The sequence below is a fragment of the Anopheles coustani genome, chromosome 3 (genome assembly GCF_943734705.1).
Source record: "Anopheles coustani chromosome 3, idAnoCousDA_361_x.2, whole genome shotgun sequence".
Classification (NCBI taxonomy): domain Eukaryota; kingdom Metazoa; phylum Arthropoda; class Insecta; order Diptera; family Culicidae; genus Anopheles; species Anopheles coustani.
Window position 1 is genome coordinate 51,118,805 of NC_071288.1, and position 23,001 is coordinate 51,141,805.

The 23,001-nt window shown below is 46.0% G+C and overlaps 1 protein-coding gene across 1 annotated transcript in view; it reads right to left on the reverse strand.

Moving 5' to 3' along the window:
• Positions 1 to 453: 453 nt before the first annotated feature.
• LOC131262540 (headcase protein) overlaps positions 454 to 23,001 on the reverse strand; it is a 109,852-nt gene continuing 87,304 nt past the window's right edge. Inside the window, exons 4-8 of the mRNA XM_058264578.1 lie at positions 3,579 to 3,767; positions 2,651 to 2,739; positions 2,060 to 2,159; positions 1,817 to 1,983; positions 454 to 1,768 (exon numbers count right to left, since the gene is read on the reverse strand). Coding sequence (XP_058120561.1) covers positions 454 to 1,768; positions 1,817 to 1,983; positions 2,060 to 2,159; positions 2,651 to 2,739; positions 3,579 to 3,767 — 1,860 coding nt within the window. The remainder of the gene's footprint in view (positions 1,769 to 1,816; positions 1,984 to 2,059; positions 2,160 to 2,650; positions 2,740 to 3,578; positions 3,768 to 23,001) is intronic.

Consider the following 23,001-nt stretch of genomic DNA (forward strand, 5'->3'; position numbering starts at 1 on the left):
CGCTTAAGGATAAAAACTATTCACTTTTTATATTATACGGATCTTTCTTCAGGAAGGAAGAAAATTATCGTAACCAACAACTCAGCACACTCACGGCCATCGTTTCGGTGAACGGAAATGTACCGACGAGCGAGCAGAGTGTGGGATAAATGAATTCAATTGTTAAAAATGTAACGAAAATAGTAAATATTGTTTTTGATCAACATCAAACTATGTCTCCAAAAGATAACCGGAAAAATAAAAACAAAAAAACGAAACAAAGAGCTAAATCATTTTATGATAAATTGAAAAAAAAGAAAACATAGAGCATCACGAAACAAAAATAAGAAGTAGAACTAAATAACATTCGGCTAAGGAGTTGCCTTTCTTTCGCGATCGAAAGCAAGGGGAGACGCGACAACAAACTAGCAAACAATGCAATCAAAAGAAAATAAAAAATAAAAAACAAATTTTCTAATTAAACATACTCCAATAACTCGTGACCTCTTCCGAAAACATGGCCATGGATGACGAGTTGTTGGTTGGCATAGCGGTGGTTGTTCCGCCGGAAGCAAACCCACCGCCGACAAAATCATTCTGACTGACACAGTGGCCAGCGTCATTGCCCGAAGGCTTGACTGGTGAGCTGCCCATGCGTAGCGATCGCAGGACGCTGCTGCTTCCGCCAGAGGTCTCAGTTACACTGCCTGCAGTGGACCACGGCGTAGCTGTCCAGAGGGAACTAAGCTTTGGTGTAGTGTCGATCGCAAGTCCGTCGCACAGAGTGTCCTGCGGACGCACGAACTGAGATCTGGCTGCTGCTGCTGCTGCTGCCGATGGCATTGCCTTGCTGCCACTTGAAGGTACATCGCATTGCCAAGCGCCATGGTCATTGTTGCCGTTTCCGGTAATAGATGTCTGCTGGGGGTTGGTAACGGAAGCATCTCCCGTTGCCTGCCAGATAGACCCGAACGGTTCAACAAGGCCGTGCTGCTGCTGGGCATCGATCAGACCTAGTTTACTTTCCCAGATGTTGCCCGTATCATTGTTGCCATGGAGTGAGGAGGATGGTTTGGAGGGAATTGTGGAAGTGTTGCTCGAGACCAACGGGGAAGGTGGTGTCAGCATTTGCGACGAGGTAATGATTGGTGCAGGAAGGTGGTGGTATACATTATTCATCCCGAGGGGAGACTGAACGGATCCTGCCGAAGCAGTAGGCGTTGTCCAGGGAGAGTACAATTCCTTACTTGCTACGCTAGGAAGAACCGGTGGCGATTTCATTGGCGCTGCTGCTGCTGCTGGACTCACCAACGCTGATGTAATTGCTGTTGCCGTTGGTGGTGACGGTGGTGGTGCTGGTCCCCAGAGCGATTTGTTACCCCAGACTGCGGCTGGCAACACAGAGGAACCCGCCGGACCCAACTGCTTTGAACTCGTCTGCTGATGAATGTTGGATGTTCCGCTCATCGGTAGGTGAAATTGTAGTTGCTGGAGGTCGAAGTTGTTGCTGTTGGCGAGGGTGTTGGCAGGGGCCAGGCCGCTGCCCACGTTGGAGTCTCCACAGTAGGAAGTCGAGAAGCCGGAATCGGTGCTCGTGCTGCTGATGCTGCTGATCGTGCTGCTGTTGCTGAGCAGACGAAGCTCCTGAATGAAGGAGTTCATGGCCGCCGAATCGACGGCCGCTCTCTCGGCGACACTGGCAGCGATCGTCGACGTAGCGCACGAGGCGGACGATCCGTTGAATGGTGACTGTTGCTCCTGACGACCGGACGCATCCGGCGCGAAGCCGCTAGTCACGCACGACTTGGGAGACTCCAACGTGGCCTCATGCTATTGCCACTGCTGGAACAACTGGTGTGGCTGCTTAGTGTAGCAGTAGGACAGTGGCTTAACGAAGTGGTTGTCCTGCGCGGTACAATACGGACACGGTACGCTGCGGCTGTAGTCACTGTAGAAGTTCAACCGCTGGTTAGGATGCAGCAGCAGCTTGAAGCATGTGTTACACTGAAAAAGAAATAGGAAAATAGAAAAGATAAATTTTAACAAGAGGCCAAATGCATGGACAATATATCGATCTTACCTTCAATCGCTCTGTGCAGCATGGCATTGCTGCAAATATGTCGTACGTGTACATGGTTCCGAGCACCAGCGAAGAACCATCCCATTTTTTAACACAGAACCTGCGAATTGGACAAAAAGCAAATAAAATATTGTTAAACTCGCATCCAAATCAAACTATCCCCTGTCATATGTTCCGAGTGTAAACAACCAACGCATTCACAAAGCAAGGCATCCAAAATAATCAATCTTCCCGATGCGAAACATTTGCTTCCCAAAGGGTGCTTTTTTTACGAAACTCAATTAAAGAACCGTTTGGAAAAAGAGCATAACTCATGAATATTCGGGTTAATTGACCGTTCAGAACAAGAATTTCCATGAAATTAAATTGCTCTGATAATCCATCGTTAGTCTCGACTTCCATACTGTTGCCTATCTCGTTCGTGGACATAGTTTAATGCCAGTGGATTGTTGCGTTCGTTGTTTTCCTCTTTCTCTCGCGCATACACTGCCGATATCGTATCGAAATCTAATTCCAGCAGCTCGCTACAGCTGAGTTCGTCCTCATCAGAAGCGCCACACCATCACCACATCATGCCATTCTTATATTTACCTGCATCGTACGGTGCGGTTCGGTTCGACGCCTTGCAAGCACTTCAAGCAAACAGACGTCAGATACTGGACCCGGTTCTCGTACTTCACCTGCATGGTAGGCAAGAAAGAAACCCAATATAGTGTGTGTGTTACATTACAAAAAGCTGTAAAACGGAAAGTAACCAGAAGGAAGGTGGTACAGCCGCCATCGCTAACGTTGCTACTTGCCGCAAACATTGGGGCAATCCATTTGCATAACTTCTGGAAGGGGGATAATTCGTGCTTCTAGGACCTCTCCCCCGCAGACGACAACTCAAGCTCGCTCTCCCCCCGGAGTAGCGTTACGTACTTAATCGTTTATTAATTCATCGTTGGTTGTACCTTCCTCCGCGATGGCGATACGAACCGGCTCTGGATGGTGCCTGAAGCAATGGTATCGTTTTTTAATGTGTGTTCTTCGTGGTCCCTCCTCCTGCCAACGATCGGCGGAAGCGACTGTAAATCATGTTCCGCCATTACCGAACACCATGCAAACCTCACGTGTTTCGTTGGGCGATGCCAACGGTGTGATAGAGTCATGGCCATTATTTCTTTATGCCACTCCAATTGCAAGAAACCTTACGCCAAGTCCGCCTAGACGACTCCTCTGGCAGGGGGTGGTGGTCTGGACGGGCCCCGTCACTGGTGGAATTGGTGAAATTTGGGTCACCGGTGACATTGACATTCGGTCTACGACCGATCGCAAAGCCAATTGTCTGCCCCGAACAGGATTACACCCAATATAACTAATGCGACGCGGGTCGGTAAAAGCGAAAGCACTCGTAAACCTATCCAAACGTATGATGGAGCAGCTCGTGGTAGTCATAAGAGGGTTCTCTTCCTTCCCCACCTAACCTAGGTCAGACAAGCACACAACGGCACACAAGGTTGGTGAGTCACACACTTACCTCAATGCATCCTTTGGCGTGTTGTTTCGGGCTGAGGAAGAATGTTCCGTCGACCAGTGGATAGCGGTCGAAGACTAGCATCGGTTCCTCGCAGAGCACACAGGCGACGCGGCACTTGTGCTGTGCGGCAAGGGAGGACAGAATAAACAGGCGCGTCTCATCGTTACCGTGGTTGCCTTCGTCCTCGATCTGAAAGTAAAAAAAAGTGTATGAAGACTATTACAAAACCCATGAAGTAAGTAGAAACATTCAAAAGTTTTTCTCGATGCCTCTTAAATTTTCTTAAATTCCACAATATTTATTTCAGACTGGAAAGGGATGGGAAAAGAAAAGCTTTTATTGAAAGAAACTTTTTTCACGTTTACTGTTCCGATTTCCTTGCACTTCGAAGTCACTCTAAAAAGAGTTCATTTTTCATTAAAACCCGCAAAGCAGCTTCCGCGTCGTTTTCAATCATTCCGGCATCAAACGAATATGACCAACGGTAAGAAATAAGATAAACAACTCAACAGAGGAAAAAACAAACACTTCACGCCACCCAAAGAAATTCTCCATCAGCGATTCTTTTAAGTTTTGCGACTTAAAAGAACTTACAGGGTGGCATCGTAGAAGTGATACACTTTGTTTATGTGATAAAATTGAAACCAGGTACGATATCTCTTCGAAATTGATTTAAATAACTTCTATTACTACTTAACTTGCATTTGACTCAATTTATTTCAAATCTTTCACCTATGAACTTGATAACGGCCCGTAGACGCTTTTGGAAGTCGTTGAAGGCCGCACGCACAACTTCATCCGACATTTCTTCCCATATCTTTTGCAACCGTCTCTTGAATCCGGCCAAATTCAAACGTTTGACGTCGCCTAACTTCCCAAGCATGTATCCCCATATGCTGAAGTCCAACGGATTCAAATCTGGAGAGGCAGCAGGCCATTCCGATGCGTTGATGAAACATGGCAAATGTTCCTTGCACCACTCCTGAACGATTGAAGCTTTATGGGATGGAGCTGAATCCTGTTGGAAGCAAAAGCTGTCTTTGCCAAAAAGCTTCATAGCGTATGGTTTCAAGTGGCCTTAGAGAACGTGTTCTTAATATTACTCCTTGTTTATCTTCACGCCTTTGTCGATAAATAACAACGGCAACTTCCCTTTGGTCGAGATAGCTCTCCAAACCATAACCGCTGACGTATTTTGATACCGCTCGACTGCTCTTTTATCGGCTGGTATATCCCGAATAGATGCTCCATAGACTCGATCATTCTGCTTATTTAAGGGAGCCTCCAGAGTGAACAGTTTTTCATCCGAAAAGATGATGTTGTGGCCTGCGTGCGTCTTCAGTAGCAAGCGAGATCTGGTAACCCTGCCGGCAATATTGTTGGAGGTTAAGCCGTGAATTTTCTGCTTTTTAAAGGCTTCGTAACCAAGGTCCTTTTTCAAAATGCATTGCCTGGCAAAGTGACTCATGTTCATGTCACGCGCCATTTTTTTCCCGAGCGAGCTGGATTCCGCCGGACACGTTCCTTTACCGCTTTAATCACCGCTGGAATCCGGACACTCCGGTTTTTACCCATTTTCTTCTTTGGAACAACTGTCCCTGTCTCCTCGTATCGCTTGATGGTCCGGTAGACAAATAATCGACTTAAATTGAGATGAGACAGTTTCTGCCAAATCTGAATGTTTGTCAAACCTTGCATATGCAAAATTTTTACTTGCTCGCGACTTGAATTCATTGTAGTTACTAGAAAACTGAACTGAACACTGAGTGTACGTTTTGGACATAAATAGTAAACAAGTAAATCTGTCGAAATATACCCATTTGTTTAACACACTGGGTACAGTGGTTTGGCAGAAACCGCTCGAATAAGTGTATCACTTCTACGATGCCACCCTGTAGAATGGAGAACAGTAAAGCCGGAAGTAACCGGGAGTGGTGCAACTTTATTGCGGCGAACGGAAAATGAACTATTCGATGGGAAATTGAAATATCTCATTAAAATGCGTTTTCGCACATAAAGCGGAAAGGAAAGCAGCTTTTCGAGCGTTGGCACCGACGTAAAATGTTCGCCGAAAGTTCGATGGCTGCTCAAGAACGACGCGTCAACGACAAATGGTGATATTAGCGCTTGATGGAAGCAACACGGGAAACGTCGTCAGAGGAATCGCACCCTCTCTTCCCGACTTTGGTCTCTTAGGAATGAAAGGAAAAAGCTTAGCAGACGCGGAAAAACAACTAAAGCAAGCGCTGACTTGAGCCTGGAGAACGCCATTATGGCAGAATAGAACAGACAACACGGGCTGGCGGCATCGGCCATGCCAGAAATGCGACGTTAAAAATGTTGACCCAGAAAAATCCACCACCTTCCAAGTCCGCTCCCACTCATCCCACCCAAAGCACATCACGATGACTTGGGCTTGTCTTTGTGTGAACATTTGCTGCCAGACGACTGGCGGCGACGCTCTCCGTCGTGGGACTGGCATTTTTGTCTACCAGCCGGATTTTGTCACGACAAACCGTCATTAAGATTGGCGCTGCAGTGGATCCGTGGTGACGACGCCTTCTTGTTGCCCTTTTTAGTTCCCTTCGCTAGGAGTAACCAGAACGCCATGGCCCTAAGCCAACCATGGTCGATTATCAATAAAATCATAAATAGAGAAATATTTCACCTGTCCACCGCGGAAAGTGGAAACCCCACAGCAGTAAGAGAGGTTAACGTTTGTGATTTGCTGATCGTGGTGTAGATTTGAATTGAGTTGCACTGTGGTCCTCTGAGGGTTCTAAGTAATCTTTCCAATTAGTTTATACGTACACGGAATATTTGACCATAAAAGCATGGCGTGTATGCTCTGAATTGATTACGTTATAAAATATTTTGATAGTATAGAAAACTTGTAAAAAAATCGATGTTTACTACATTTATTGAGTATGTCACGATCACGTTCTTATTAAAAAGAAGATTATAACATCCGTTTAATTTTTACAAAATTCGAATCCACAAATACACTTGTATGAGTAAGATACCCAACAAGATAGTAGCATAATAAATGTTTGAAGAAAATAAGAATTCTAGTTGCATCATACGCAAATGCAACTCAATTGCACTCTTCAAATTGTAAATTGCAAAGGTAGCAGATTTAAAAGTTGCAGTGGATGCAAGTTCCTTGTCTATTTCTAATAACATTTTCTGCGAACATAATTTTCCAAGTTAAAAGAGTTTTCATAGGATTTAGCCAAAACAAAGTGGACGATTTCCCACTTCGGTTGAGAGGAATCAACTGTTGAAATAAACAGAGTGGACATATTTCTAACCCCAAATTAATAGAACAGTCTTGAAATCAATATTCTAATCCATGGTACATGGGGAAATGTTTTTCCAGTCTACCAAAAGGCAGTAAAACCCCTCGCACAGAATACAAAATCTGTACGAAACGTCAAACCAATTTAAATGTAGCATCAACAGAAGGACGACACTAACTATTTCAAGCACACTTACAAGTGAAGTGAAACAATCGAGAGGAAATCTTCGCAAATTTCCCAACCAGAGTGTACTTTTGGCGCACTGAGCGGAATAAGCATGGCGGATGCACACACCCGAACTACACCCTCTGCTACAAAACGGTTGGTTAATTTTCCTCCAAGCTCAAAATTAAACGATTCCCGAATCTGATTACGGAGGGCGCAGAAAAAGACAGCGGATGGAAAAACAAACAGAAGATCTGCACAAGGTGCTGGTGGTTGCTTTCCATATATTTTTCGCCACACAATGCACTGCACAAGTGAATGAAGCAACCATCCCAACTCTACCAGCACAAGTTTTCTTACAAAATGCGAAGGTACTTGCTCTCGCTCTCGTCCGACTATCAGCTCCGCCACTTCAAGAGTTGTTTGCCTGCAGAAGCTTCATTTCCGTCCAGGTGAAAAAGGAGCAATACAGTGCGCATCCGGAGGATGGTGGATGACGACATTCGCATCTCTCCCGTTGGCTGGGCAAACGAACGGCGAGAAAAGCAAAAGCAGACGGGAAAGGATAAATATTATTTTAAATTCTCGTCGAGCGCATTAAGCACCTGATCTTTTGCTTTTCATTCGCCCTCCACGTGTTCCGGAAAACACGTAGCACTGAATCGCTTAAGCTTCTACTACACTCGGGCGTAGTATAACGAACGAAGGCAAGGTGTTGGTGTTCGCTTTTCCTTTACTTTTCCCTTCTCCACTAAGAGATCAGACTTATTATTTCTTCCTCGTTTTCACACAGACCCGCCACTTGCAGGCGGCAGTGAAGGGGAAAAGGTAACGGGAAAAAGGGAAATCTTATTCAGCGTCATTCAACATCGGTGGGTGCATTGGCTGCAGCGGAAAAAAAACGAACAAAACGGAAACAACGTGCAATGGATGGGCAGAAGGTGTAAATGCTGTAGCAGCTATTTAAATATTTTAAACTCATTCTATGCATTTTTAACGAGATCCTTTAAAGCATGTGGGGAAAGAAGAAGCTCGAGAAAAGGTGCGAGACCAAATGAGGATTGGGGGTGCTGTTGCCGGCTGCAGAAATGCTGGCAGATACGGATTAAACCAACTTCACGCTACGGTGGCGAGGCGCGATACCAAAGGTGGCGGGGAAATGCTGTTGTCCTTTGTGCTTTTCGCTTCGCAATGGTTGGCCACAATGCTGGCCGGGGAAAACCCCTTTTTTCTCGGGTGTATATGTTTATCGGATTTTTCGGGGCAACGGAACCGCGCTCGCAATAGCATTGTTCAACCGTTTCCCTTTGCTCGTTTTAAGTTCGGTGTGCCGACGACGTTCGAATTGAGGAAAGGTAAATTTTCCACCAAAGTGTGCAACTACCTCAACTGAGGTGAGAGGGCAAAGAACGGTGTTCAAGTGCCATAATTTTTATCCCAATGGAGTTCGTTCTTCCCGTACCCGACACCATTGTTTGGCGAGTAAGTAGAAATGACGAATTATATAAACATGAAATATTCTTAAATTGACACCGTTATGAAAGAAGTAAAAAGCAATGTGCTTTACTAAAATATTACAAAAAAGCTTGGCGATAGTAAATACAAGAAACACATCAGTTTGAATAACATGAAATACATTTCCGTCTTCTTCGCTGTCTGCTTCTGACTTTAAGACAAACTACGATCGTGCTCAAACATTTTGAGACAAATACAAATGTCTTCCAACCACACCATGTTTGTTCATTAAGCGCACCACTTTACAACGAACTGCACATACTGAAACCCGTTGCAGCTTTTGGCAAATAAAGCAACCATTCGAATAAATCATTTGCATACAATTGTCATGTTTCGGTACACGTCGGCATCGTCGTTGCAAAACGACTTTCTCGATTCGTTCGGTGAAATTTTCGGTAAATGCTGATGCTACATAAACGTTTGTAATGCCTCCTCGTCGGATGCAGTCGAAAGCACCGCCGTATCTTGCACGGTTTATCTTTATGGGTGTTTGTTTTATAGGTCGGCTTCCATCACCCCGGCAAAAACGACCACACGTGGTAAAACGGTCCTTTCTGACAATGTTGTTGGTTATAGTAATGCTGAGGAGTTTTGCCAAGGCGTCGGGGGGACAATATAATGAAATAAAGGTTTAATTTTTACAACCGAAGCAATCATTGGCACGCTATTTTCCAATGAGACAAAACAAGTCATTCGACAATTCGACATTTGTCAGAGATAACCTGTGAAAATATTTGTAAGTCCAGAGTTTTTCAGAAATTCTGATATAACGAGCGTAAATGCCTATTTTGGATATTATTTGCATCGGGTGTATTTTAAGATATCAATGATAACGCTTCAACAACATGTATGCAGTTAAATGAATGTGAACAAAACCTTCCATTTGCTAACAAGTATGTCTATACACAATCGTTCGGAGCAAAATCGATGATTTATCTTCCAAAGTGGAGTAAAATGAATATGTTATGCACCATAAAAATCATCATCAAAATCGTCTTGCCGAAAGGGAACGGAACTACTTCTACTAGCCACACTACGTTCACAGCATCATCACTATCCTGTTGCTTCAGAAGCACTTTGTGAAAAGCATCACTATCTCCCTCCTCCCATGAGAAGTTTCCTTTTTCTTCAGCCTCAAAGTGAATACTGCGAACGCTTTTGTTGCTGCTGCCACTAGCTAGCTTTCCCTTCCAACGGAGATACGCTTTGCTCCAAGTTCTGCGTACAAATAGCAGTTTAACATCCTTTTACCGGATTCCATTCAATAGACCGAGTGTGTCGGGGGTACATATTCCTCTTTTCCTTTGCTCGGGGGGAAACTAACAGCTGCACCGATGCTTCCACCCCATCGTTGGCTCAAAAGTTAACACTATACCGGCGTGTGCGAGCATACGGTTGTTGCAACAGCTTTCGGCAGCCCGTTAGCTTCCTTTATGAAAATGCGATGTGCCACCGGGGAAAGAGACTGACGACAGTGAGTCGCCAGTTACGACCTTCTGATTGGCACCGAATGGTATCGACTCGCTCCTTCTTCACCGTTGCGTTAGAAAGCGTGGTACTCCGGGGCAGACCATCACCAGCACGAAAATGATAGTCATCATCCTGAGCTTTAGTGCGCCATCTCTCACCCCGTTAGCAAAACGCCCGGGACACTCCCGCTGAGGGGTGTGTGGTAGGGAAGAAAACGCATAGCTAACCACAGTGTAAAATTTCGATTCCAGGAGTGAAACTACCATGGGAAAGTTTTTCTTTCCATCTTCGCTAGAGAACACATCGAAGCCTAAGGGCAGACACCAGAACCACCAGGTTCTGCAACTCTTTGGCTCTTCACAATCACATCGTGCAGTCGTCACTCCTTTGGCCACTCTCGCGCGCCACACCATCTCCTCGGGGGAAAGTGATCCGGACACCGACACTATCGACACTCATCGCCAGAAGGAAAACCACAATCTATTCTGTCTTCAACGAAAGAAAAGATTTCTTCTTTAGCATCGCCGAACTTCTTATATTCTCTTCTTTCTTCACTTCACAGTGAGGATGATCGACAGTTTTCCTCAATCTCATCATTTTCACTCCTCGTTGGTTTCGATTAAACCGAACGGACCGAAGGAGTGAGCGAACGTACACAGCTTGCCTGCGGTGTGTGCGTGTGTGCCGAACGGATACCCCGGGAAAGCAAATGGTGGGTAAAATCTGACTGAAAGAAAGTGACTATAAAACTATCATCATGGGACTTCAACTTCGAGCAGCTTACTGCACAACGGGATGGAAACTTTTCTTGAGGAGTGCACTACGCCTTCATTCTTTTACGGAAGGAGTAAACTTTTCACCCGTTTCAACGACATGCGAAAACGACCCCGGAACAAGCGCTTAGGAGTCCAAATCGAAGGACAGATCCATTGGATAGTGTGACCATAGGTGTAGCTTCAAGTTTATGGAATCGTATCAACGTACAGCTTTAACAAACAAACCGAACTTTTGACACGTAGGAAAATCGTATTGAATTTCTTGTAAACCGATTCCACTTCAAGCCACTGACAAAAACCAATACACCACGTAGCTGTTTAGCACGAATATCCTTATAAGTTCTGCGTGGAAGTAAAATCCGGAAAGCAAGGAGAAAAGTTCAGTCAATGTTCTGGATCAGACGCCTATTTCCAAGAACTATTCAGTATAGCCAAGTCCTGGTTTTGGACAAGAAGAGCAAGTTAGGTTACAAACTGCATAGATTTTCCGGAAGAATGAAGCTACACTTTCCCAGATTCGCAGACGTGTGTTTATCGAATTTGGAAGTGAAAATTGCATTCCAGGAAGTGTAGTTTAAGTGTCTGGCACTGCACTGCATCGATGTGTAACGTGTTTTCACAGCGATGCATTCGGAAGAAGGGTTTGGAGCCACAACCAGGAACAACCTTCACACTCAAGAGAGAACACGTTGCATCACTTCAGTTTGATTGAAATAAGATTACTAACATTGGACACCGAGCTCGCTCGAAAGGAAACCGTCGGTGTATTTTTTTTTTGGTTCTAGATCATTCGGAATTCAGACTCCCTAGATGATACCGCCCATGATGATATCTGACAACGTTGAGAACAGAGTACACATCAGCAATGTCAGTCTACCATCTGTAAGCATCGAAACGAAGCTGACAGGTGGAAAAAGCATACAAGTGCCTCGCAGCAGTTTGCTGTCAATTCGAGAGAGCTCAGCCGTGTCGCCATTTTCGGATTGGAGGCTCAATATGTCTTGGAAATTGCCAAGCACCACAGGGTTCCGATTTGGTTTGTTTGTCGCACGCAATCCGGTCGGCGATCGGCAGAATCTTTCGACAATCGATCTCTGTACGTCAGATACCAAATGCACTTCAGCCAAAATAACTACACGGAATCATGATCGGCAAACATTTGTCTGAGCGTTTTTCACGTGTGTCCATAGTGTGTGAACGCAATTCCGCTTGTTGCGCTCTCTTTGCCTTCATGCCAGTTCCCCTCCAATCCGTGCCTGTGTGAAAGCAAAGACACCGATTCACAAATCAACCAAAATCCACTTGAAGAAACTTTTCATAAAGCGACGTTCGTGTGCGGACGGTTCACACAAGCCCCAACCGACAACAGGCGGCGGCACAGAAAAAGAGGCCTCTGGTTTACATTTTAAGCCACCACAGCAGACGACAGTTCCAGCGTCAACGAGTTGTTGTAACCGAAACGCAAAAGAAAGAAAACCGTAGACCCGAAAAGCGTGAGCAAAATTTTCAACATAAACCATCATAAAATGCGACAATGAAGAAAACGAAAAGCTGACCCTTCAAGAGTTGCAACAAGCAAGATGGGCAAAAAATAACCTCACTGACGGCTTGCCATTTTCTTACGAGAGAGCGGGAGCCCAACAAACTCGAAAATATTGCCGACTGGAGAACTTCATAAATATATTAAACTTTGTCCTTCGTAGCCCGTCCTGCGGTGTTGCCGGTTGTGTCAGTTGAGCAGCAAACCCTGGGGTTGTATCCTCCAGACGACAGACCGAGTGGGGTTCGGTGATGGACACGATGTGTCACGACGAAAGGTAGACAACAACCGGCGTAACGTGAACGCTTCGGAATTCCTGCCCCGGTCGCACGGTTGCGGAGTGCCTTGCGATAGCGCGATAATCTTGTGACAGCAAAAATATGAACCTGCCACAGAAAGGGGAGAAGAGGTTATGAATGGTGCACGGGATCGGTGATGAAGCGAAGGACCATTTGAAAAAAACAAAGCCACTCATCCTTTCTTACAATGTTACTCACTCAAACAAGGGACAAACTAAGTACGGGCCGCTGAACGCAGAAGTGATGCAGAGTGCAATGAGATGCTAACTTTGTTATTTTTGTGTTTCCTGCTTTTGCAACAAAATGAAAACTTTGACGAAGTCGCATCCTTCGAAAAGAAGGGAAGGTAAATTTGGAAAGATGATATACATTTTGAATAACACACAACAATACAATAACCGAATATTTCTAAAGAAGATAAGTTTCTCGGGCATGCCCGTCGTATTATCTCGCAGCTACCGACGGTAAGCGGTAGCTTTACAATGTCAAACCGATGCGCGCAAAAGCATAACAACCTCCGATAAAGTCATTCGAACGTCATTTAAGCTTTTAATGCTCGGTAACGCCACGAGCGAGGTATGGGAATGTTGGCAAAGCTGTGAATTTACAAAACCACCATTATCGGGCTGCGCTCCCTGCATAACCAAAAATACACGCTCAGACACACAAACCAACTACGTTGTCTTTTGCGAGCAGCAGAATGGTCACAATTTTAAACGCCGACGTCGCCGTTGAAGCGGATTTTGAACCTCCACGAACAAACTGTGCCCCCTTGGGAGAGAGGATCGCGGCGTTCTTTCTACGGCAAAACTTTATTATCCTCGCCAACCCGTCTCCCACTCAAAAGGGGGACTATCACCATCTCCACCGCACGATGGTACCATTTTAATGTGCATTTAATTTGATAGGATTGTCAAACGTCCTCCACTCTTCGTCCGTTGCGGTTGGTATATATCGCTGTCGTCGTCGTCGTCTTCGTCGTTAACGTCGTCAGTTTGCGGTTTATCCGATGGCGACAAAATCCTCGGAGTATTCCCCCCTCCCTTCCATTCACCGATCCACCCACTGCCTACGCAGGAAGTAGGGAAAAACAAACCACCGATGCGCCAAAGGTCGCACGATGACATCGGGTTTTGCCGATGGTGATGCCTCGTGTGCATTTAAACGAGCAGCATTATCTTTCTCCTCGCAAAACCAACCGACGTTAGTTTCCCTTTCGTTGGTGTCTCCGAGCGAAAGGAGGATAAGTAAAAAAAGAAGATTAAAAAGCTTTACAATTTTCCACCCCGACGACTGTAGTAGTAGTAAGAGCGTGTGAGTGTGGGAAGGACATTTCCTCCCACTGAAGAGGAAGCACGCAAACCTCATGGAGACGCCCGGTGATTCAGTTGATGAATTCAAATGACACTGTTTAAGGAACCTTTTTTTCACTCTTGTTGCCTTTTCACAACATCGCAAGACGTCACGAAACTGACGTTCGCGAATGCAATTTGCTTGCACAACCCCCACATCGTAGGTCGTATCCACCCGAGTGAGGGAGAGAGCTCACGAACGAGGTGACGATTGAATAATATTTAAATCAAAATGCAAAAGTCCGCAAACTCGCCCACAAATGCGGACAAGCAGCGGTTTGTTCTCTGACGATGAAGTCAGTCGGTGGATGAAGTAGCAAAATAAGAACATAAATTTTGCAAGTGCAATCCTCCAATGGATGCATGATAACTTCATCTCTTAATTGAATGGAGAAAAATTCCTCTAGTCCAACTCAATCAAGCAGCTGAATCGCAGGGGTTATTGCAATCGTGAGAGAGGTTTACACACACACACACACACCCTTGTGCTAGACGATGACGCTAGGAAGACAAAAGATGGTAGGTAAATCAAAGAAGAAATACACCACGCTACCAGCATTGCTGTTTGGTGTCAGGGTTCGCACCGTGATGCTGCTTCTTCTACTGCTTCATCGGAGTGTGTCTGTATCAATATTGACTGAACCAGAACCAGTCAGAAGCAGCAGATCGAAAGGTAAACACACGGCACACACACATACACCTATGAACCAGTAGAAGGAGCCCCCCTTACATATATCCTTTCTAAGCATCGCTCGATTGTCTTTCGCCGACAAATCGAAGAAAGCCGTTACCGATTAAAAGTAAACATACACTCAAGGAGCAGCTTTAATTATTTTCTCTCCATCTTCCCCCAGAAGCCTCATCCCCTCATCCTCTCTTTTAGCAGACCCCCCCACGAAGGTCACCCCACGAAACCGCTTTCCATTCAGCAGATCAAACGCTCTCTATTCGAAACGCACCCGTCGATAATGGCGTCGATAATTTATTACAAACCACCACCAGAAGTGCACCATCGAAGATAATATATCACTTTTCTCCCTTCGCATCGTAAGATGTGTGCACTTGCCAATACAAAGGGAGGAGGAAAATAATGCCGCAGTAAATTAAATCACGACTGGCCACTCGCCACCCGTCGCCCTCCCCCCAACCCTCAGTGTGTAGGGAAAAGAGCCTACGGAAGTCCAAGGGGATGGATTCGATTTCGTCGATGCGAACGGACACTGCAAGGATGCTTCATTGAAACAAATTGTGTACATCGTTCTGGCAAAAAGGAAGGAAGGACGGGAGTTGATTTTGGCGTATTATCTTTATTACTTTCTGCCCGCACTCGCCCCGCAAACTTTGGCTAGCACTTCAGAGACTATGCGGTCGTTCTTTCGGCAAGTGTCTCGGTAAACAGAAGACGATACTTTCGCCTTCCCCCTTCGGAGAACGTCTATACACGCCCCGAAAGTTAGCGGAGAACCGAGAGGCCCCGGTTCGATGGAAAGGTAAACAGTGAGAGACCACCTTCCATAAATGCCACAGAAGCGTATAGTATTCTAATCAGTGCAACTCTCCCCACCCCACTCCATCATTTCGTGCCGGATTCGATCGGGATACAACAATGCGTCGAACCGAAGCTCCTCTAGGCAAGCGCCACAAGCATACGGATGTGGCTTGTGAGCGTAAAATCAACAGTCTAAAATCATTTCATTCAATGCCCCCCCCTAATACTTCAGCTATCCCCCAATACTCCCACCAACAGCGAACCTCTCCTCCTGCCAACGCCACACAACAACATTCCAATCGAAAACGTGTCCTCGAGCGAAATGGAAACGCTCGTAATGGAAAAGTAAAATCCAAATGCAAATACGCCACAGGACAACGATCTTATTAGCATTATTATTATTTCATCATGATGCTTTAATCTTGCTTACCGAGGATATGCTTACGCCAACAAATAATAGCGGGGGGCAACACTCGTGAAACGTGCACTGGAAGCTGGAGAGAGGGAGAGGGTGGTGGCTGTGCTGATAAGAGCGGCGGAGGTGTGGGTGGATTAGCATGATTATGCAGGTGTGCCTTTGCCGTTGATTATCGATGCATCCGGTGGCCAATGTTTCTCTCTCGCTGGGGGGAGAATCGATAAGGACGACGACGCTGTCAACAGGTATAGAATCCAAAATTTTGGTGGAAATTCAAGACGAGTGTCAATGACCCAAGCGTAGAACGAAGGAAACATTTGGAAGGATGTGAATATTTCCTACTTTTAAATTCACCAACAGAGTGGTGAAAATGGTGTAATCCAGCAAGATCTCATCCAGTTAGAGATTCATGAGCAATGAAACACCATGAATGTTAATCGCGTACACGGGGATAATTTGCAGCTCGAACACAAAACCGGCCCCGGATTGGAGAATCTCCACCACAAAAGTACATCACCTCAGCACCAGCCGTTACATCAAAAACATTCATAGCCTTTCGTTCCAACGCACGTGTGTGGTGGTTGGTGGGTGGTGGAAGAATGCAAAGCACCATCATCACATCAACACCAGCCGGGGGGAGGGTCACCACCGAACGTCGCTTTGTATTCGCCACAATTTGTATCCCCGACACACAAGGGAGGGGGCAAGCAAAAAAGAGAAACAACCATACCCGAAAAAAACAGCACAAACCGCCGTGGCCTGGGAAAATCATACTAAAATATTCATAACGCTCAAACACAACGGAGAACTCCTTTTCCAAGCGAATGCAAAAGGCTCCTTTCAAATAAAAAAAAAGGGAGGCATTGGTCCCAGAGAGACCACAGTGAAAAGGAAGCGCTAAAGTGAATCGCAAGTGCGCGAAAAGTGCGAAATATAAAAATTTGTTTTATTCGCGTACCCAGACTCGTAATTTAAAACAAAAAAAATGGGACAGCGGAAAGCGAGAAACCTATCCACAGACGAAGAGGAGATGAGTGAATATCTCATGAGGTTTCGTAGTGTTCCGACGGCACCGGCCAGAGAAAAAAAAGTCAAAAGGAGCCTGTATAACCACATGCGAAGGTACAAGAAAGGGACACTGTACTGTTTTCAGGTGCCATAAACCCTTTTCGTGGCACGACGATTCCAAATCTCGTTCCATTCGGAGACAGGATAAGACGTTTGAAGGCGCGTGCTTGACTTGTAGGGGCTCCATATCTCTCTTTCCCTCTGCCTCTATCGCAGATTTGCTGCAATCATTTGCACTTCATTGGCATTCGCGACACACCGCGCGTGTTTCCGGCGTGAGGATTGCAACGTGACGGTTGTAAAAATTTATAACCTCCCCTTCCTTCTTCACCGGTCATCATTTATGGCCGATGGTTTTCGAAATTGTGCTGTTTGAGAATCGATCGGGGAGGGTTATTCGTCACCGCCGAAAAACCCTGATGAGGTTTACATCACGAAAGCCCAACACTTCACTTCAGAAGGAATGAATTTCGCATGCAGCAATGAAGAACGATATGTAGACGAGCCAATTCATCCACCCCAACCTCCCACAGTGGATCGGGAGCCACCGGTCGGTCGGTCGGTGGACACTTAATCCTGGACCGGGGGGAGGTGCGGTGTATCATCAACCTTCCACCATCGACCGCACGGGGTCCGTTGAAGGCTATTAGGAGGATTGGTGTATGAATACATTAATAAATTAGTATCCTTCCACCGTTCCATCCTTTGAAAAGGTGTAAACGAGAAGGTGAACGCAAATGTGCCATAGCGAACAAAAATCCCTACCAAACCTTAAACTTTGTCAACTCACACTCACGCAAGTGCAGACCACGGGAATGCCACCGGAGCGTAAAACATTTAATAACACATTCACCGGGTTCGTGTGATGTCGTGCTAATTAAATTTGATTTTCCGCTAACGAGGCATGCACCCTCCGCGCGCACCAAAGAACATCGACGAAAGCGGTTCGCTATCACCTTCATTAGCGCGCGTCAAGCTCGCTCTCCATTTCCATTCGGATGCGCGCTCCCGCGTGAGAGCGGAAAAGCGAGAAGTTGCATAATTTAGCGCACTCAAACGGATGGTGCACTTTTGCATCGAATTGTTCGGCCGTAGAACCCGTAGAGGATGAGTCACGCAACATATCCTGAAGAGAGTGAGCAAGAACAAGTAGGATTAAATTTATCTATGCATAAAACATTCCTGGAAGCGTATTATGGCTCAACCAAGAGAAAGTGGGAGCATTCCAGCAATTTATGTCAATGTCTTACAACGTTTCGACGTTTATGAGCGGTTGGCACGGCATTTTCTTCATCCTAACCGCTCCTCTGTGGCTTTAGAAATGGCTTTCACTAAGAGAGGTTATTGGTTGACGTTATTAAAATGTGATAACAAACTACTCCAAGCGACGTGTAGCACTCGTCCTTACGTTTCGAAAAAGAGTTTAGTTCCTTTGTCCTAAGCAAAGGAGAGCTCATCCTTCTCTGTCGGTAACAAGTCAAAACATCCACACACAGACACACACACACACAACCGCCGAGTGTCCAACAACAGCCGGTTGACTGCAGATCCTACACCTTACTGCAAAGGATGCATCCGTCCAAGGGAGTAAGTAAATATCTCGCCAGCAATACAGACGCCCCTCGTAGCACTTTTCCGAGACCATATCAACAGACGCATTTCCTCCTCCACCTCCCCTTCTTCCCGATTGCTCGAGCTGAAGAGGAAAAGGGCACCCTCGAGAGAAGTTAGCATGGGAATGTTTTACCGCCTCACTTTCCAGTTCATTTTCATTATCGCACCACCACCGGAGCGGCGCATCGTTGTGCTACTTTGAGCTGAAGTCGCCATGTGAAAGTGGGTCTCTTCACTTCGCTCAGCCTAAGGAGGGAGGCGGAGGGCGGAGGGTCCTTTTCGTTCTCAAAAATATCCACACACAAGTCACCAGCGAAAAAAAAAGTCCGACAAATAAACCGATGGAAAAGGAAAAGCAAGTGCAGCTCGTTGAAGGTAAGGCAGATGATGAAAAAGGACACTTGAATGCCTCAACAACAACGGCGCAGGAAGCATAACAGGAATAGATGGGAAAAGGGGTAAAGTACGTACATTTCCCACACATACCGCAGCACACACACAACACACATAGACCTACGGTCTCTCGTTTCTCACAAGGCGGAAGAAGGCGTTGTGATGTGGTATTATTTGTGGGACTTTTCGCCATCGCATCCTGGTAAAGGGTTAAGAGTTCCGAAAAAAACGTTGATCTCTGACGGAGGAGGTCGAAGGGAAATGGCACTTGGGAAGAACGAAAGAAAAATTCCTAAGAGCCGAATAAAAAACACCTAAGAACGCCATCTCACCACGCTAACATACTCAATCGTTTAATAACTTCCAAGTTCGCTTTACCGATTCTTAAGATGCCACAAGCAGGTGAAACGTTACACAATGGCCCATTGATAGAGCGAAGAGTGCTCTTTCTAAGTTTGATCTTTGGGAACTAAATAATAAACTTCAACATTGTTTAAGGAAGTAAAGAGTGTTCCGTTTAAAAGCTACACAGTGAGGACAACGAGAGTTTGTGGTGAATAAAAAGTAAAAAAATACTTTAAAAAGACTATGGACACGAAAACATGTTTGGCTTGAATTCCAATGACAGATATTTCAACATCAAAGATTTTAATCGTTGCGCAACACTCGACAAATTATAATTACTTTAAAAATATTTTAATTACTTTTGAGTTCGTTACGAGTGCTTCATTCATTTTTGTTTGGAAAATGTGGAGTGACAAGGTAGATTTCTCGAACGAAGCAAAACCGCTTCCTAATAACTTCTTGAATCATTAAAATACTTTAAAAAGGGACGCAAGACACAAAAAAATGGTCAAAGAACTTATTCGTCTGTGAAATGGATTAAAAAGTAATTTCCTTCCGCGAGGATATTTTTCCGTGGGTGTCGCGGCGCAACAAACGTATGAGGAAAACACGATAGAGCGATAAAAAAATATCATCACCGAAAAGATCATAGCTACCTTTGGCGTGGGCGATAGCAAAGCGAGATAGGAAAATGAAGAGGATCGGAAAACTTCCCTTCCGTAAACGTCGATGTGACTAGAAGGCAGACAGTTTTCGGGAGGAATGAAAGTACCATGAGAAGGGTATGTACGAGACGGGGTGCACATTTCGCAATGACGTGCTAAGTATGTCTCCCTTCAAAAGCACGTTTTGCAGAAGGGCCTTTCACCTTCCAAATGCCGGTGAAAAACCACCGTCCTCCTGCAGCGCGGAAAGCTTATCCACCGGGCGACACTTTTCCTTTCCAATTTTGGATGATGTAGCGGGGATCGAGCGCACGGTGGGAGGTGGAGGGAGAGAAAGGAAGGAAGAGGATACATTACTTTCCATAACAAATAGATATGATATGAGACGATGATAACGTCGCCGCAAAACGAGACGACAATCGAAACACAACGACAACGACGACGACGAACACACGATGGAGCAGACGAGGCTGGAAGGATGCGAACCGAACGAGAAGAGAGATATCGGAAGGGGGCGTTAACAAAGGATCAGCGGTCTGATAACGATACAAACGTAGACATATAAAGCCCGGACAGGTAATGCACCGTCCTACACGTGCCGATAGAGGTGTGTGATAGAGCAAAAGAAGCGTCGGAGAGAAACTTTCGACTTACCATCGATGGGGAATTTATCGTTCCGGAGACCTCCTTGTAATGTATACGAGGATAGTGGTAGACTCCCTTTTTCCTTCCTAGTGAAACCAAACCGCAATTTCCCACACTCTAGGGACGCTTTTCACCTCTCGCCAACCGAAACTGGGAAAACCGGTCGGACATTCTCTCTTCCCTTTCGCTCACGGGTTGGATAGCATCCGAAAGACAATAACGCTTATTGAGTACGGTGACGATGACGATATTATTGAAAGTAAAGTTTCCTATATCCAACACATACATAATCCACACAATGTTCATAACCGCCGGTTGGAAGCATAACAACGGAACAGCAGAGCAGCAAAGGATAAACCGTGCACAGAAATGACATAGAACAACGACGACGGGGGATGATGATTGAGTGCGCCTGAAAGGTAGGCAAACTGTCATGCATCGTGGATTACGGATGCAAACGGAAGGGATCAACGGTATTGCTGAGCTTGTATTCAATATACTTGACTATGTATGACGATACGGGTTTTGGAGTTACGAAAATAACGAAAACATGGGGCCTTAAGATGTGTTAACCAAAATAATGACAAATCGTTTTTAAGATGGTAAAATGAAGAGTCAACTCTACTTCACCATACCACACTCGGGAACTAAAATGAATTAAAGCGGGTTTTTATGATACGGAAATAGTTTTAAATGAGCTTCTGAAAACTAATATACTTCCCACAAACTCTTAACCACCATCATTCGACGGTTTGATGGATATGACGTTTTTATTATTACTCAGCATAATGCATCCTCCAGTCCCTCCTCATCTGCAGTCACCTCCCCGCTTCTCTGTGTTGAGTCTCGGGTCGCTAGAGAAAAACCACCGCACGACACCAAAACAATCTAATAAACTAAATTCTTATGAGGCACCGTAATTACAAATGGCATCTGACAAGCCAGCAGCAGAGTGAGTTTGCCGCACCGGTAACTCTAGGAGGTCTTTGTGTCCCCCGTGTGTACACTCTCTCTCCCAGTGTTGAATCCTGTTAGCTCGAAGGATTACGTCCACAGCGTGTCGCGCGGACGGAAGCAACCGAAGCGTACCTCGGTCGGGTTTGTCGTGTTGAGCGAAAGAAAAATGAATCCATTGCACTCCACCGACTCCAACAACAACGAACGCAGCGAAACCCTGGCATGCCACGCTACCGTGAACACTCGTTGTGGTGATGGTAGCCACATCTACATCTCCACACGGCTCTTCTAATGCTTCGCGCCAGCCCGCAGGCAGCCAGAAGGCGACAGCTTCGAACCATCTGTGGCCACCTCCTCCAAAAGGACCACCTTCTTCAAGGCTGCCGCCCCGTAGGTCTCCTCTGCTTTTTTCTCCCAACCAAGTTTTCCCACTCTGAAATGATGAATGATGGAGGTCCCGGACGCCATCACCACACGTCCAACTTACCCCCCGAGAGCGCCACCCACCAGCGGGCAGACACCGCTCAGACGGTCTTTACCCCTGCCTTCGCTATCGACCTTGCGTCCACGCAGTCCCTCACACCTAGTGTTGTGTAGTGAGCAGATGAGCTACCTGAGCCGCTCTGCTCACCTCACTGAGCAGAGAGCTACCTCTCTGAAACAAAAACTGAGGTGGCTCACCAACTGAGCTTGCTCACCTACTAAGGTGGCTCACCTACTGAGGTGGCTCACCAACTGAGGTGGCTCACCAACTGAGCTTGCTCACCTACTGAGGTGGCTCACCTACTGAGGTGGCTCACCTACTGAGGTGGCTCACCTATTGAGGTGGCTCACCTACTGGTGGCTCATCAAACGCAGTTGTGCGGTGGCTCAGTAAACTCAGTTGTGCTGGTGGCTCAGCAAACTCAATTGTGCGGTGGCTCATCAAACTCAATTGTACTGGTGGCTCTTCAAACTCATTTGTACCGGTGGCTCAGTAAACACAGTATGTTTTATGTCCATGAACCGACAATTGAGTAACATTGTAAAACTGATAAGTTAGATGGTCAAACATGTTCGTTTAATGCGGTTGGAAACACGTTAACCGCCATGTCAGTCCCTGGGGACTGACCGTTTCCGTTGGGTGAAGTTTTCGTTCACGCCACGTAGGTCCCTTGGGACTGACAAATCTATAAGTCGTGGCGGTCGATCAGTGTCGGTCCGCCAGTGTCGGTCCGCCAGTGTCGGTCCGCCAGTGTCGGTCCGCCAGTGTCGGTCCGCCAGTGTCGGTCCGCCAGTGTCGGTCCGCCATTGTCGGTCCGCCAGTGTCGGTCTTAGGCAAAGTTGAAGGGTAAGACTTTCCCCTTCGTGTCCTCCTTCTTGTCTCTCCTTAGTTTTTGCAGGCCGTTTGCTCTGAGCGAGGCGCGGATATCG